Below are 14,757 nucleotides of genomic sequence, written 5' to 3'. Positions count from 1 at the left end.
GACTGCCCCAAAAATTGCCTGTGTGCACCCAGCCTTCTGCAGTCAGTCCAATTGCAGTTAGCAAAGCCCACATTTTCTGCTGATTACAAGGCTAAAGGATTGACTCAGAAAGCAGTATATCCTTAGACTAATGGGGAAAAAGGTGTAGAAGGGTTATCAATCAGGGTAAACCAGGAGCTATGTGGCACCCAATATCATTTCATAATTTCTATTGTCAAACTAATCAGACTTCCTGCACCAGCGCTATATACAGTCTTCAACTAGGTTTAATGTCTATGGCCCATTCCTTTTGTTTACTGGATTTTAGTAGCATTTATCAAGAAATAGCAACTCATGGGCATTACCACAGCTTCCCGTTGGGCCACTCCAACCAGTCATAATTTGCCGACATTGCAAAGACTTTGCAACAATGTCCCTGATCTAAAATAAGGTATGTATTATAAAAAGGAAAGCTTTATTAGTAATATGAAAGAAAAAAAGAGAAACCAGACAAGACACATCACTATCAGTTTAAATAGCAGCTTTGAATTACAAGATGATAATAATTATTATTTTTTTTATTTTTGAACTATTTTGATTTATTTTATTGCATTGTACCAGAAGCAGTCTGCTGCCTATAGCTGTCACTGTATCTGTCTCTTCTGAGGAAAGAGTGACAGGTAAACCCATCTGTCCACAATGTCTGGTTCTTGTCCAGGACTCACAGTCATTAAAAAATGCACTCCTGCCAAAAAACTGTTGTCAAATATTTTTTAAAACTAAACTGATCTAAAAACAACAAAAGCCAAATTCTGTGGAAATGAAATGCTTCATTAAAAATGTCAGTTTTCCTGCAATCTAAGAACCGATACTTGTCAGTAAAAGTTCACCAATGTGGCCTTACAATGCAAACATAAAACACTGAGAGTGGAAACTGGGAAGGGAACATTCTGGAGTGCCTTGTTGCCACATAAAAAAAATCAAACCACTGGAGCCCCTTACACAAGGTCTGCAGACAGGAAAAGGAAACTGAGTCATGTTAGCTGTGGTTGCTTGTTTGTTGACTAAAACAAATTAGTTTTCATCATAATCTCAACGAATTCAGTTATGTCCACTGCTTGGTCTCCATCTTTATCGGCCACACGTAGCATTTCTTCAAGCTCTTTGTTCGTAAAATAAAGTCCAGCCAGTTTAGAGGCTTCTCTTAAATCTGCAGCCGTTATTTTTCCATCATTATCTGCATATCGCAAATAAAAAAATACAAAAACTAATAAACATATACACATTTCTCACACCTTCAAAATGTAATTTGTATCAAACATATCCTAAGGATAAACATATAATGATATGAAGCAGCCTTTCTTTTTTCCCAAAGGAACCCTTTAAATTATCTCCAGGTCTTTGAGAACCCTTGTAGTGGGATAAATTCCCATTACATTTGTGGTGAGCAGGAAGAACGTTCCCCTTACAGTGGTGGTCTGAATGTCCACCTGAAGACACAGAAATGATTTGGTATCATTGAGAGGTGGCATTCGTACTAGACCTATGCATTCAACAGCAAAATGCATAGATGTGGACACTCCTCTGCTCAAACGTCATAAATTATTGACACATATATAAAAGACAAGGAAACATTTTGTAAAATGATGTAAAAAAAACTATAGGAATTATGGAAGAAAGAAGTATTTGCTTTGTTATTTAATTTGTAGGTCCACACGAAGGGATTTTCCATGCATCCTTTACTTGTGTTTTTGGGATTCTGAATGTGTCAACTCATTTATATATACTTGGCAAGAAATATTTTTTGCCTTCCTTTGGATCCACAAAGAAGAGCTGCCTTTATCAGACCTAAAGGTACCTAATGATCAATTTGTGTAAACGACTGTCCTGAATCTGAGGGCTAAAATATTCATTGCAATTTTTATATCATTTTACTGCCAGTCTTATATAGATACTATAGATTCCCATGATAAGTGTACATTTCAAAAGCAGAAAATTCTCAACACTCCCCAAGGAAAAAACAATTTAGCACAAATGCACTGTTTGCAGTAAGAAGAAGTTGATTATGAATTTTATTGTACACATTTTAAATGTTGCCTAAGAGAATGAGATATCTGCTACTATTTTTATTAAGTCAGTAAAGTCAAGAACTGCTATTGTTTTAATGGCCAAGAAAGAACAGTCTTGCAGAGTGGATTGTTAGTGTTAACATTGCCTATGAAGTTTTGTTTAGGTATACAGTGATCACCATTCCTATTGGCTGACAAAAGTCAGGTAGCAGAAATGTGTTAAGTATGTCAGCAAGCTGTAGCAAGTAGGTAGTTCAAATAAATGGGACCCGTAAAGTCAAGCTGTGGGTTTTCCATTGCAGTCTGTGCTCCTTTTGGAGTGTTTTACTTGCCTTTAGAAAGACTATGAGCACTAAAGTATACAGTGAAGTGTTGGTGATTTTGTGGAAGGTGCAGTGACTTTGTTCAGTACATTAAAAAAAATATTGTAAAGTCTACCAAAAACATTTTTTTAGTTAGTTAGTTTCTATCCATTAGTTTTGAATAGAAAAATGTATTACCAGGACCAAAAACTGAAGGAAAACATTTTAAATTGTCACAGAACATAAACAGAAGGAAAGAACGGATTTTCTTCAGTTTAAAGAACCCCCCCCCCCCCAATGCTCAATGGCCTAATCCCCAACATTAATGTCAAAAAAGTACAACTTTACTCTCATAAGTGTCAAACAAAAAGCTTCTTTTACTGAAAAATTGTAGTCTGCCATAGCACGTGGTTTTAAATTAGTCCAATGTTGTTTCAAGCAATTATCAAAAATCAATATTAAAAATTAAGAAATTGTTTTCTCACCAGTATCAATTACAGAAAATCCCTTCTTAAGCTCTCTGTAGAAATTCCGGCCGAAGCCATGCCACTCTGACACAAGTTTTTGGAATGCCTCAAAGTTAAGACTCCTGAAACAGACAGGATGAACAGGAAGATCACAGCATGTAGCCGTTTTTAGAAAAAAAAAACTATTTTTACAATGGTTGAGAATATTATTTTGCACTTTGTGTGCAGCACCATAAGGACATTTAGTTAAAGGGTTTTTGTACTTCACTTCCTCATCTACCTGTTTTCTGATATCATTGTTTTGCCTCATAGTCTACTAGATTATAAGCTCTTCGGGGCAGGGTCCTTTCCTCCTGTATCACTGTTTGTATTAGTCTGTCATTTGCAATCCCTATTTAATGTACAGCGCTGCGTAATATGTTGGCGCTATATAAATCCTGTTTATTAATAATAATAATAATAATAATAATATTAAATAATAGTACAGAGAGGAAGCACACATAGATAGAAAACATGAAAAAAGTGATTGAGAAGAGAATAGAGAATTCCCGAAAGGGGATTTCTGACCCTGAAAGCCAGCCATCAACATATTGAGAACATTGTTATATCAGCATCAACATATAATTTTCACATTCTTTCAAGCATTAGATAGGTAAAGCATGGAAAACATGCAGGCACCTGGATGTAATGTAGCCTAGAGGGCTAGTAAGATGATGGGCTGGGGAGTTTTTACCTTACAGTGAACCTGTTTCTTAAAGTGACTCTGCCAATAAAACAAAACACCTAAAACATCCAGTTCAAAATAAAATACTTAAAACAACCATAGCTGTAAAAGAAGAATATTTTTATGTTGCTTGTTGCCCTTTATTATCAGTCCTCCTACTTTCACATTCACAAAGGAACCAACAATTTATAATAATCAATGGTTCCTCCCGCTGGCTTCTACGTCTATGCTAGTGAACTACAGGCTAGCGGGAGGTAACACTGAACCAAGCATGTGTGTGAAAAATGATGCTTCCAGGAATCTCCTACATCTCAATTGACTGGATGTCCTAGTTTTCCTGTTGGCTTTAGTCAAGAATTGAATTTCTGATGAACAAAGTGGGGTTCTGGTGGTGTAGTTTTCCTTTACAGTTACCTTTGCATATGTTTGTCATCAAATGTCATCAATAAAACTTTGTTATAGGGCTTGTAATTAACCATTCTGCTGATACATGCATATTGTTTATTGAAGAGGCATAATTACATATCATAGGCCCCCATAGGGAACTCTTTAAAACCAATTCATTGGAGATCAATGGGAAAAATGTTCCTTTACCATTGGTGGTTAATGGGGGCAATGCTACCCTTTCAGTCTTACAGACTGTGAAAGCCCCTTTAAAAGTGACAAAGAAATCTTAGCAGCCTCAAAAGGAACCCTGGATGAAAATGGCTGATATAAAGTATGCTTAACCCAAGGACAGTATGGAAAGCTGTCAGCTTAGCCTGTGCACTACTAATAATTAATACTGTGAATAGTTTTTCACAAAAAAGAAGGGTAGGGCATTACCTTTTACATTTATTTTTTCAGCTTACTATACTGAGCTTACTAGTTTATCAGTCATCTTCAACATATCTAATTTTTGTGACTTTCTAATTTTATTAATATATAAATAATTTTAGGAAATGTGCAACTAAGGCTTTCTGCTGCCATCTCCGATAGGTATTGAAAGATGTAGTCTAATAGTCAGTAAATACAAAAGTTGAAAAAGCAATAATTATAAACACCAGGATATTTTTTTTAGCTACATATTTTTTTAACTCTGTTTCTTTTTTGTATGGAAATAAACCTCAACTATTTTAAAAAGATTTTCAAGACTACTGCATTAGGTATGAAGGATAAATGTGAGAATGCCGAGCAGAAATTCTGCGGTCAATAAATTTAGACAAAGCTACACAAACAAAAGGAAAGCAAGGGGATCTACGACTAGCAACAATCATGATGACCCTGCACATTTCACATCAGCTTTTCTACTCTGTAGACTCTTTTTGCCTCAAGTTTCTGCCAGATACTTTTGGCACCTGTGATTGCTATTGTCATGCCACTGCTAGTATTCCCACAATTTCAAATGAAACATGAAAAATGATTCATTAGCTCACTAATTTACATCCAAATGCTTGCATTTGCCAAATTTAATTAAAACAGACTTTGGGCTTTAGCACTGGTATTTAATGGAACAATGCCCTATCTTTAAATGGCATGTTTCTGGCACCCCCACCTATTATTTTGTATCCTGAAATTCCAAACTGATACAAAACCTACATATACTGTACATGTCCCAAGTGTTCATCCAGTTAGTAAAAAGTAGTGTCACAGTAGTAATTTATATCTCTGACTATGTAAATGGGTTTCAGAACAATAGAATAATTTCCCTTTTGTAGATGTACAGAGCACATTTACCTAACAAATTACTGATATCTAGTCATGTGCTTGTCCTTTGTATCTGCTTTACATGTTTTTCCTGATAACAGAAGCAATATTGCAAATTACTTAAAAAAACAAAGACAATTTCATACTACAAAAGCAATTTTTTGATATAGAGAAATATCATTGTGATACAAGATGCTATTTTGCAGCAATGTGAAGAATATGGGATATTAGAGGATTGGTGATTTAACCTAAAGCATAACTCCTTCCACTGTTATCCTCGTTCTCCAATACATCCATCACTGGCCACCATTCAGCCTCTTGCTGTGACCCTTTAGTTTTTATGGACACATCTCCTGGAATGGAATCATCATGTTGTCCTGGACTCACAATACTACAGCACTGAAAATAATTGACACATATTCACAGATGTGTCCTTTAGTGCTGCATTAAGCCCTGTTCATCAAGGCCACTGTGAAAGAACAGTATCTATGTAAGGAATTATCAATAATTGCTATTTAAAAATGGTTGTATATGATAGGTTGGGAGATTGGGGTAGGCGGCTTAAAGCTGGAGCTCCTCCATCTCTTTTGCCATCTGTTCACCTGGGGGACCATATTAAAATGACCTGATTTTACAAAGTGCTATAATTGCCATAAAAGTACATAAAAGATTTGAAATATTATTGTACCCCAGCTGCACTGTCCTTAAAATGTATAAGCGAGGAGGTACATTTTGGTTTTTTGGATAAGCTGACCATAGCCCAACAAATGTTTCCATATGATTTACATTTAAAAGCTTGACTTTGACTTTGTCTGAAGTATCTGACTATTCTTTAGCACAGGGGTGTCAAACTCAATTACACAGTTGGCCAAAATTAAAAACTTAGACAAAGTCGCAGGCCAAACTTGAAACTGAAATAGCACCGCTACTACAATTCCCTCTGTCAAGAAAACAGTCCAATGCAGGGCCAGGCATAGCACAGAGGCCGCTGGTCTATAGAGGCGAGTGATGCAGGGAATTGTATTAGCGGCGCTATTTCAATGCAGCGGCGGGCCAGCTGCAATTCATATTTAGGATTCCTTTGGGGGGCCATAAAAAAGTATGTTGTGGGCCAGATTTTGCCCGCAGGACAGAGTTTGACACCCCTGCTGTAGCATGTCTGCAGTCTCTGACCATGGCCTTTAAAATGTCCATAATCTCTATCTCCTGTAGCATGTATGGAGTCTCTGACTATCTCCTGTAGCATGTCCTTAGTCTCCTAATCCTCCCATATGTTGATTTCAGTTACTAGCATTGTCTTCTTTAGCATTAAGTATTACTAATATAATGGGCATGATTTAATAATGCTCTCTATGACTGGAGAAAATAGACTATCATGAGTGATCCAGCAAACCGGAAATGGATCTGGTCCAAACCGTTTCCAACTAATAACATATACCTTTTAAGAAATCCATTCCATATTTGCTGAATAACCCAAGTTACCCCATGATAGTTTATCTCCTTGTGTCTTGGAAAATCCAGCCCAATGGTGTTTTGTGAGACCATACCCAAGGCTCTTTACATTATGTATCTTATAAAATAGTGATCTCAGTCTAAATTCATAATCTCCATCTAATTTGGAAGCAATTTTGTTCTTTTATGTACTCCTGAACTATCTTCAATTAAATGTTAAAATCATGTCTGTATACTGGTCGTTCAGCACAGATCAAAACACCATGATAAACAAAACTAGGAAGGAAATATCTTGGTTGAAATTTTCTGTTTCCTGTTTGTCAATTCACACGCCTAATTCAGTATGTGATATGTGAGATCTGCTGCAACACAGATGTTTATATTTAGTTCTGAATACTCTGTTTGCTATACAGTGTATATGAGTATATATGCAGCATTTCAGTTAGCCTTAGGTAGTCATTGATGTTACAGCTACAAAATATAAAATGTCTAAAAACACAAGAGGGCAGTTCCTAAAGGACCTTTAGGCATGTCTTTCAGTTGCTATGCACTTGCTAAGAACTGAATGATTACTTAACTGAATACCTATGTCATAATGCCTTCATTACCATCATGCAAGAGGATTTAGTAAGATACTCTTTTAGGTGAGCTTTCAAAGACTTTACACATTCCTAGTACTTACCCATTGTTTGATTTCATGAATTTGCTTATGTGCTCTTTTCTTCCATCAGTAACTACTAATCCAAGTAACCCCAGAGCATTTGTGACTTCTATTTCATTAATAAATCTAAAACAAAAATAGCGCGTAATTATTTTTTACTATTCATATTTATCAACTGGCAGGTTTATTTTTTGCCTTTTGAAAATGTTCAGAAGAAAGAAAAAAACTAAAAGTCCATCACTGGGGAAAAAAATTACATTACAAAATGTGGAAAACTAAGTACATCTTTACACTTCATTAAAATCAAGTGTTATAAATGAGACGCCAACGATTGGGACCTCTTTACGGCATATGAAGGTGATATCTTTCAAAAGTGCTTTCTAAGACCCTCAGAGCAAAAAAACCTAGATGTCTGAGTCTAAAAAACATAACTATTTCAATGCCTGGGCAACTTGTGGTCATATGCTTGACGACAATGTGAGGCCATCTGTCTGAAAATCGATCTTTTAATGGAATAATGATACAAAGAATACTAGCAAATCCACAAAGTAATGGTACAGTATAAAAAATAGTGGGTTATAGAAATTTAAAACTCTTATATGAACTGAAGTGGTGTCATTGAGTTTATGCTAGGGAGTGGTAGATATTTATTTAAAACACCTTTAAGATGTAATTTTTGCTAAGGTGGCAATAGCACGTTCTGATGCCAAGGATGTACTTGCATTTACTATAGACCATCACCACCTCTATTGCTATTGTTATTGAAAAAAATTAATAAAAAGGCAAATTATTATTAAAAAACTGAGCGTTATTTCCCTGAATGTTTGAAAAAATGTTATTAATTATTAGGAATAAAAGTTTTAACAGCTTCTTACAGAAATTTACCCAGTGTCTAAATCTAAACTCTATGGGCTCTATGGGTTTTTTTTCAACCTGCATACCATTGTAACTGTGTAGAAGCAACTTTTACCTATCCTAAAGTTTTTCTTGAAAAGTACCATCATCAGCCTTATTAGTTTCCATACAGTAAAAACAGTTAAGTACACAAACAATAAATGAATACCAGCACACAAATAAAAAACACAAATCCTGAATTCAAGTAAAAAATGTACGTAAATCTTGGGTGCAAATATTTAGTTTATAACATAAACTAAACTATCCTAAATACACAAAACATACCCCACACTTTTCAAATTAAAGGTAATGTACCACAGTGCTGTGAATGGGCCCTAAATAAACAAAATTGTTTTTTCTTTGGTTCTCTATTCATAGGTTTCCAAAAGACATTATAAACAAAGTAGTTCAAAGTATGCTATTTGACTTTTTCATTAAACTTTTTTTTTTCTTTGACATTTACCTCTATGCCTACATTCTGATACAGCTAAACCTGATAACTCTTTGTATTATTTATAAAGGGTCAACCTACAGCCTGCAATTTAATATTTTGAAGATACTGAAGAAATAGCTCAAATATTTTTTTATTTTTCAGATTCCATTTTTTAGATATCTGTAGTTGAGGTCCTAGGCCTGTACACATGGTGTGATCATTATAAGGTGTTTTCACTCTTCTTGTTGGATTTTTTAAAATATTAAGGTGAGCATGTAAAAATGGCCAAAGCCCTGGTAAAAATCACTGGTAAATTTGACTGAATATACAGTACCTCTGTTAATGTTTTAAAGATATAAGATGCCCACTAGGGATGAGCGGGAAGGCCTCTGGCATTCTCATGAAAATTTCCGTGAACTCTCGATGGGAGTTCCAGGAAATCATTACAGGAGAATTCCCAGGGCTGCATTCATTCATGCAATGAATTCGCCGCACGATTGAGTTTAAAAATCTCGCTAGCTCTTTCCTAATGCCCACATCTGACTGAGACCACCAAGGTACACATAACTAGAATACCACTTCTTCTCTCACTTTTTAAACCTGAACCAGGTTTTATTATTGGCGAAAAAAAGAATTATCCCACAACTTTGCTATTGTTTAATTATGCATAGTATTGCACTTACCCCGAGTTACTTATATTTACACATTTGAAGACAAGTTTGAAATCTTCTGAGTTTCCTAATGATGACCTTCTGTCTGATTCTTCAATAGGATTTGATACGCCAGTTTTCTGATGTCCATGTCCCCATTCTTGAAGAGCTGCCAACAACTAAAATGAAGACACGCATAGCAGTAAAGAATAAAATGACAAGCAGCTCTTTAATAAAATAATGGTATAATAAATTTTCTTCTTGTTCTTTTCTACAAATATAGACATGAACATTTCTATGAGCAATATTCAATAATATAAGAATGCAACTTATTTGTTTTATGCCAGCTGTCAGCTGTGTTTTTACTTTGGTATTTCTTGTAGGTTATGACACTTTCCATATGGAGATGGCTACACAGAGGGCTAATGCTAAAGTTATAGAGATGATTAATGTGAGGGTTTGTGCAATGATTAAGAATAAGTGTTGGGAGTCATTAACAGGGTAAGTGTGATTGTTAGTCCAAGGCAGCCTTTCTTGACATTTTTAACATTAATGAATCTTTAAATCCTTCAAATGACTTTCTAGTCTTTAGGAATCCTCTTCTATAATTACTAGATCCACAACTCACAGTACATTAGTTGGTAAGCAAGAAGAATTGCTGGCCAGTGAGAAAAATATCATCCTTACAGATAGCTAAAAAGATCATTGGTGTCACCTAAACTGACCTGAGAGTCAAAAACAGATCATTGTTCAAAGAACCCCCACCAACCTCTGGAGGAACCCTGGTAGAGAAACCAGTTTTATTAGTAAAAGCAATTGTGTCATTACCATAGTAATGCATATTTGTACTATTTGTAACAATGTTGTTCTATGTAAAAATAATACATTCTGTGATAAGTAAAATGCTTTTTTTCTAATAATTTTTGTATTGGCATTTGTGTTTGGGGTTTTGTAGCTTTAAGAATCCATTGTCTAGAAATTGGAAATACCTATAATAGTTAACCTTCCCTTTACTCTAAATCTACCATAAATAGGATTGAATAAAATTTGGAAATTTTATGCATACCTTTTCTCCTGGGACTGGCCTTGGAGTCTGTGAAAATTCAAACAGGGGCTTTTCTACTTGCGTTACTTCAGAAGAGGATGATTTTTTAATAGTCTTTTTTAGTTTCTTTTTAGCTGCCAGCATGTTTGCTGCCACTTATACACATGGACAACACTGTTTGTTTGCATTTCTACTGGCAACCAGAAGAGAGTCAATGAGATAACTGCAATACTAGCAAGTAACCACTGGAGGGCAGACACCGCTGGTATATTTCAGCCTGTTAAACTTTCTATAGGAATAGGTGAGCTGTAATAATACCTATACAGTTAGAAATAAATAACACGTTTATATTGTTAGACTTCTCATCTAAAAATCTATAAAAATATATTTGGGGTCTATTTATCAATGCTTTTACAGATGCTTCACAGCTTTTACTCAGTATTCACTGATCTTTTATACAAACATAAGTAAATATGTTCTTTAGTTGCCCTTCCATTATCCATAGAAAAGCGTACAGGATAAAGTAGTTTAAAAATGTATTGCCAGTAAGGTTTACCTTCAACAACACTTTTTTTTAGGTTTAGGGATAAATGCCAGGAATTCTTGCCTGCTATTAGTGGTTTTTATTTCTTCTGAACTTTGGACATTAGATAGTCGTGTAAATAAATGTGTTTTTTAAGAAATGGTCGTGGGTTTACTAATATGGACAACTGTCATAGAAAGAGCTTGAAAACGTTGGCGTTTTTACTTCTACATTTACAGAGATATATTCACAGTTTGTCATATTTATAATACTGTATTATCTTGAATATAAACTTACTTCTTTTTACTTGAAAATACAGTAAAATGCATTGGTTCAAGTATAAACCCAGGACACAAAATGTGTCTGCCACTGCTAACATTCAAAAGAGTAATAAATAGAAATGCAAATAAAATAACCTAATATATATGTTCATGGGGTGGTAATAAAATAGCAGCATTTAATTATGTAGCAGTGTACTAGTTTTACCTCTGTATTTTAGTGCCACATGTGGCCAGTAGTATTACCTCTGTGTTTCATTATACCTGATAATTGGTATTGCCTTTTTATTTTATCAATGCTGAATTTATATATAGCCTAATTAATACATTCCAGGTTTGCTGGATCACTCAGCTTCACTGATGAAAGTGTATCCTCTCCACCCTTGGAGAGCTTTATTAAATAAGGCCCATTCTGTGAAGCACTCACCACCCTAGGACTGGCTGTTTACCTCCAGGTTCATCTTGGAGTGGCTCTAGAAACTCACAAATTCTTGTATACCTGTCTTTTTGTAATTTTATTGAAAAAACACACAGACATTTAACCTCCCTAGTGGTTCATTTCTTTCTGGTTTTATATGTCTAAAAGTGGTACATTATTTTTCATGAAAATTTATTTTACAGTATAATATAATAGTATGAGTATAATAAAGTTTGAAATACATAATCATTTAACAACAATAAATTGAATAAATTAAAAAATCTATATATTTTAAAAAAAATAATTAAAAGAAAAAAAAAATTTAAAAAAAACATAATATACTCATACTATTATATATACTGTAAAATAAATGTTCTTGAAAACAATGTACTGCTTTTACACATAAAAATCCAATGTATTGCATTCAATATAGTTATTTTGTATTGAATGCAATACAAATGGATTTTGAATTTCCCGCCCCGTCCGGCCGGGACGTACACACGCACAAACATCACCGGGAACTCCCCCGGTGACTCATCAGATGCAGAAGCAGGAAGGAGAAAGAAGACGGAGATTGTGGCGCTGGACGGCGCGGGACCCCTGGCGGATCAGCTAAGCGCTCTATTTACTAACCTTCCCTAGGTGTTCCAACCCCGAGAGTGACTCGGGGTTACCACTTGGAGCAACTTTTTTCTACCCCGAGTTACACTTGGGGTTATCGCTAGGGAGGTTAACCTGCATATACTATGTTTGTTGGTTATAGTTTAGGGAAGTAATTGGGCCTGATTTATTAAAGCTCTCCAAGGCTGGAGAAGATACACTTTCATCAGTGAACCTGTGTGATCCAGCAAACCTAGAATAGATCTTGTCTAGGATTGAAAACATTTGCTAACAAATAGCAATATAGCAAATAGCTTCACTGATGAAATTCTATTTTCTCCAGCCTTGGAGAGCTTTATTAATTGCAAACAACTGTTATATTTATTAGTTTGATGAACTCAGCAAATCAAATAAGTGTTGCTGATATTTTAGATATTTGAAAATCTGCCCAATCCTGGTGAATTTTGTAATGGACAGCTCAAGACATTGTTTGCAATGTCTTTTATAGAGAAAAGAGGGTAGATAATAAAGTATATAAAGAATAATAAGTATAAGTATATAAGAATAAAGTATATTCATACATTACATATCAGATTGTAGCTTTGGAGTTGTATGACTAATTAGATGTTGACTGCAAATCAGACTCTACTTGTAAGTACAGTAAAGGCATACCTTTCCCCTTGGCATTCATACTGAATATTTTAAACATGAGAGTTACAATGACTTTTTCAATATCTGCAAACATAGGTGCAGCTATAAATTTACATTAGCCTTATCTAAGATCCTTGAACAGTGTACAGGACAGCTAGATAAGTATGGTAAATAGTAGACCTAAAAGGGACTGATGTTTTCTTAGCAAAACTAGATTTTATCTTTGATTGTACGTTGGAATAATAATTGTTCCAGCACACTGCAGCATGTTTCCTAATGTAATTTGGGATTTTACCAGGCTGGGTTAAACATTGCCTCTTACTAAGAGGAAGTAATTTCGACATAGCTTTCAGTTCACAGAATGAGTAGAAGAAAGGATACACTGATCTCCAAAGTGAATTACCTTTTATTCCCGTCCGTCAAGATTTGATTCATCAAATTAATTATGGTATGTGTTTACCTTTGTGTATGGGGATATAATGAATAGATGATTATTACCTCCTATAAGTAACGTAAGTAAGATACCTCTAAAATTACTGAAATTCTATTCCTCATATATATACTGTTTTAATAGTTTTCTAAACTACTAATACAGTATAGTGCAAAGGTGATATGCAAATCTAGTTTTATGGGGTTCCAAATGACTGAATCGTAAAGTAAAATATTTTAAACTACTTTATATTTTATCAATGTTATTATGTTTCTGTAGTTGATGTTTACTAAACAAAACATTTTATCTTGAAGTTTAAGTCATTTGGTAAGATACCATTGACCACACCATGTAAAATAATAGTTCTTTGTTGTTATTTATTGGGTACATATGCAATGTACAACAACCGAACTCAAACCAAATTGCAGTTTATTCAAATCCAGAATATGTTCCTTCCATAAGAGTGGAAGTAGTTTTACAACTAAACTAACAACACTATATTGAAATATGTTTTGTTTCGTCTAACAGGTTAATGATTTTCATAGTTTATCCACTCGTGCCAAGTATACCTTACCTTAGACTTGTTAGCCTAGTAATATTAAGGTGTCCCATTGTTTACAATGTCATTTACATGAACTTGTTGATCTCATTACATATGTCTGAATGTGTTATTTGGGATACATATTTACATTGATTCTATATGGATTAGAAGACCATGGTCTTTTGAGTAATGCAGATACTTCTGTATGATCATACCCATTTATTGTAACTATAGAATGTGTCAAGTTTTGCTTTATTTACAGCTTACTATTACTAGAACTGTTCTGTGTTACCCTACAGCTACAAATAAGATTCAGATATGCACTGGACAACTTGGAAAGTCTATTTGGTGGCACTGGGAAAAATTGAACATGTATTACTAAAGATTAATAATAAAATAGGCAGCCTATGATGCTAAAATTGTAGTAAATGTAGTAAAATTATATAGCAATAATATACTACACTACATCACATTACAGGGTAGACTCAACTCAGTTTCTGAAGCGGCTCACAATCCAAAGTTTCAAAACACATGCTGTATATACATACGATCTGATAACAGAAAGTAGTTTGCTTGAATTATGAGACTACATAAGCATGATGAGAATATCTAAACTCTCTGCTAACATTATTCTAGATGGGATTCCACATGTTTGACAAATTACTCAGGGTTGATAATGACCATTAATGTATAGCGTATAAATGGTATAAATGGTGTTTTGCCCTGATCCAACAGCATTGACTGAACCAATATCAAGCATTCCTGAAGCTTAATCTCACATTACAAAGTCAGAACATTCTATTGCTCTTTTTCCTATTCAGATATACCTATTCTACACAGAAACAATAAAAGGCATGCTTCAAAATGCCCCTATCCGTCACAATAACAAATGCAACAATTCTCTTCCTCTCTTTTTTCACAAGACTGGAGCCTTTCTTTGCTCTCACTTTCCTC

At 34.6% G+C, this 14,757-nt stretch overlaps 1 protein-coding gene across 1 annotated transcript; it reads right to left on the bottom strand.

The window, feature by feature from the left end:
* Positions 1–457: 457 nt before the first annotated feature.
* LOC140339349 (uncharacterized) lies at positions 458–10,518 on the bottom strand. The gene is made up of 5 exons (XM_072424000.1): positions 10,384–10,518; positions 9,351–9,496; positions 7,362–7,466; positions 2,836–2,939; positions 458–1,216 (listed from the first exon to the last, which is right to left on the bottom strand). Exons 1-5 carry the CDS (start codon positions 10,504–10,506, stop codon positions 1,044–1,046), a joined length of 651 nt encoding a protein of 216 aa, XP_072280101.1. The 5' UTR covers positions 10,507–10,518; the 3' UTR covers positions 458–1,043.
* Between the last annotated feature and the right edge of the window lie 4,239 nt (positions 10,519–14,757).

This window comes from Pyxicephalus adspersus, chromosome 10, assembly GCF_032062135.1.
Source record: "Pyxicephalus adspersus chromosome 10, UCB_Pads_2.0, whole genome shotgun sequence".
Taxonomy (NCBI): Eukaryota; Metazoa; Chordata; class Amphibia; order Anura; family Pyxicephalidae; genus Pyxicephalus; species Pyxicephalus adspersus.
Note: the sequence above shows the minus strand (reverse complement) of the source record. Positions and strands in the feature narration are given on the sequence as shown.

What these genes read in the sequence shown, in the direction of transcription:
- LOC140339349 (XM_072424000.1), bottom strand. Translation starts at nt 10,506, where the DNA reads ATGCTGGCAGCTAAAAAGAAACTAAAAAAGACTATTAAAAAATCATCC. An exon ending in GGCCAGTCCCAGGAGAAAAG is followed by an intron (nt 9,497 to 10,383) that starts GTATGCATAAAA and finishes TCTTCATTTTAG; the next exon opens with TTGTTGGCAGCTCTTCAAGA. An exon ending in ATTTTCTGTAATTGATACTG is followed by an intron (nt 1,217 to 2,835) that starts GTGAGAAAACAA and finishes TGCGATATGCAG; the next exon opens with ATAATGATGGAAAAATAACG.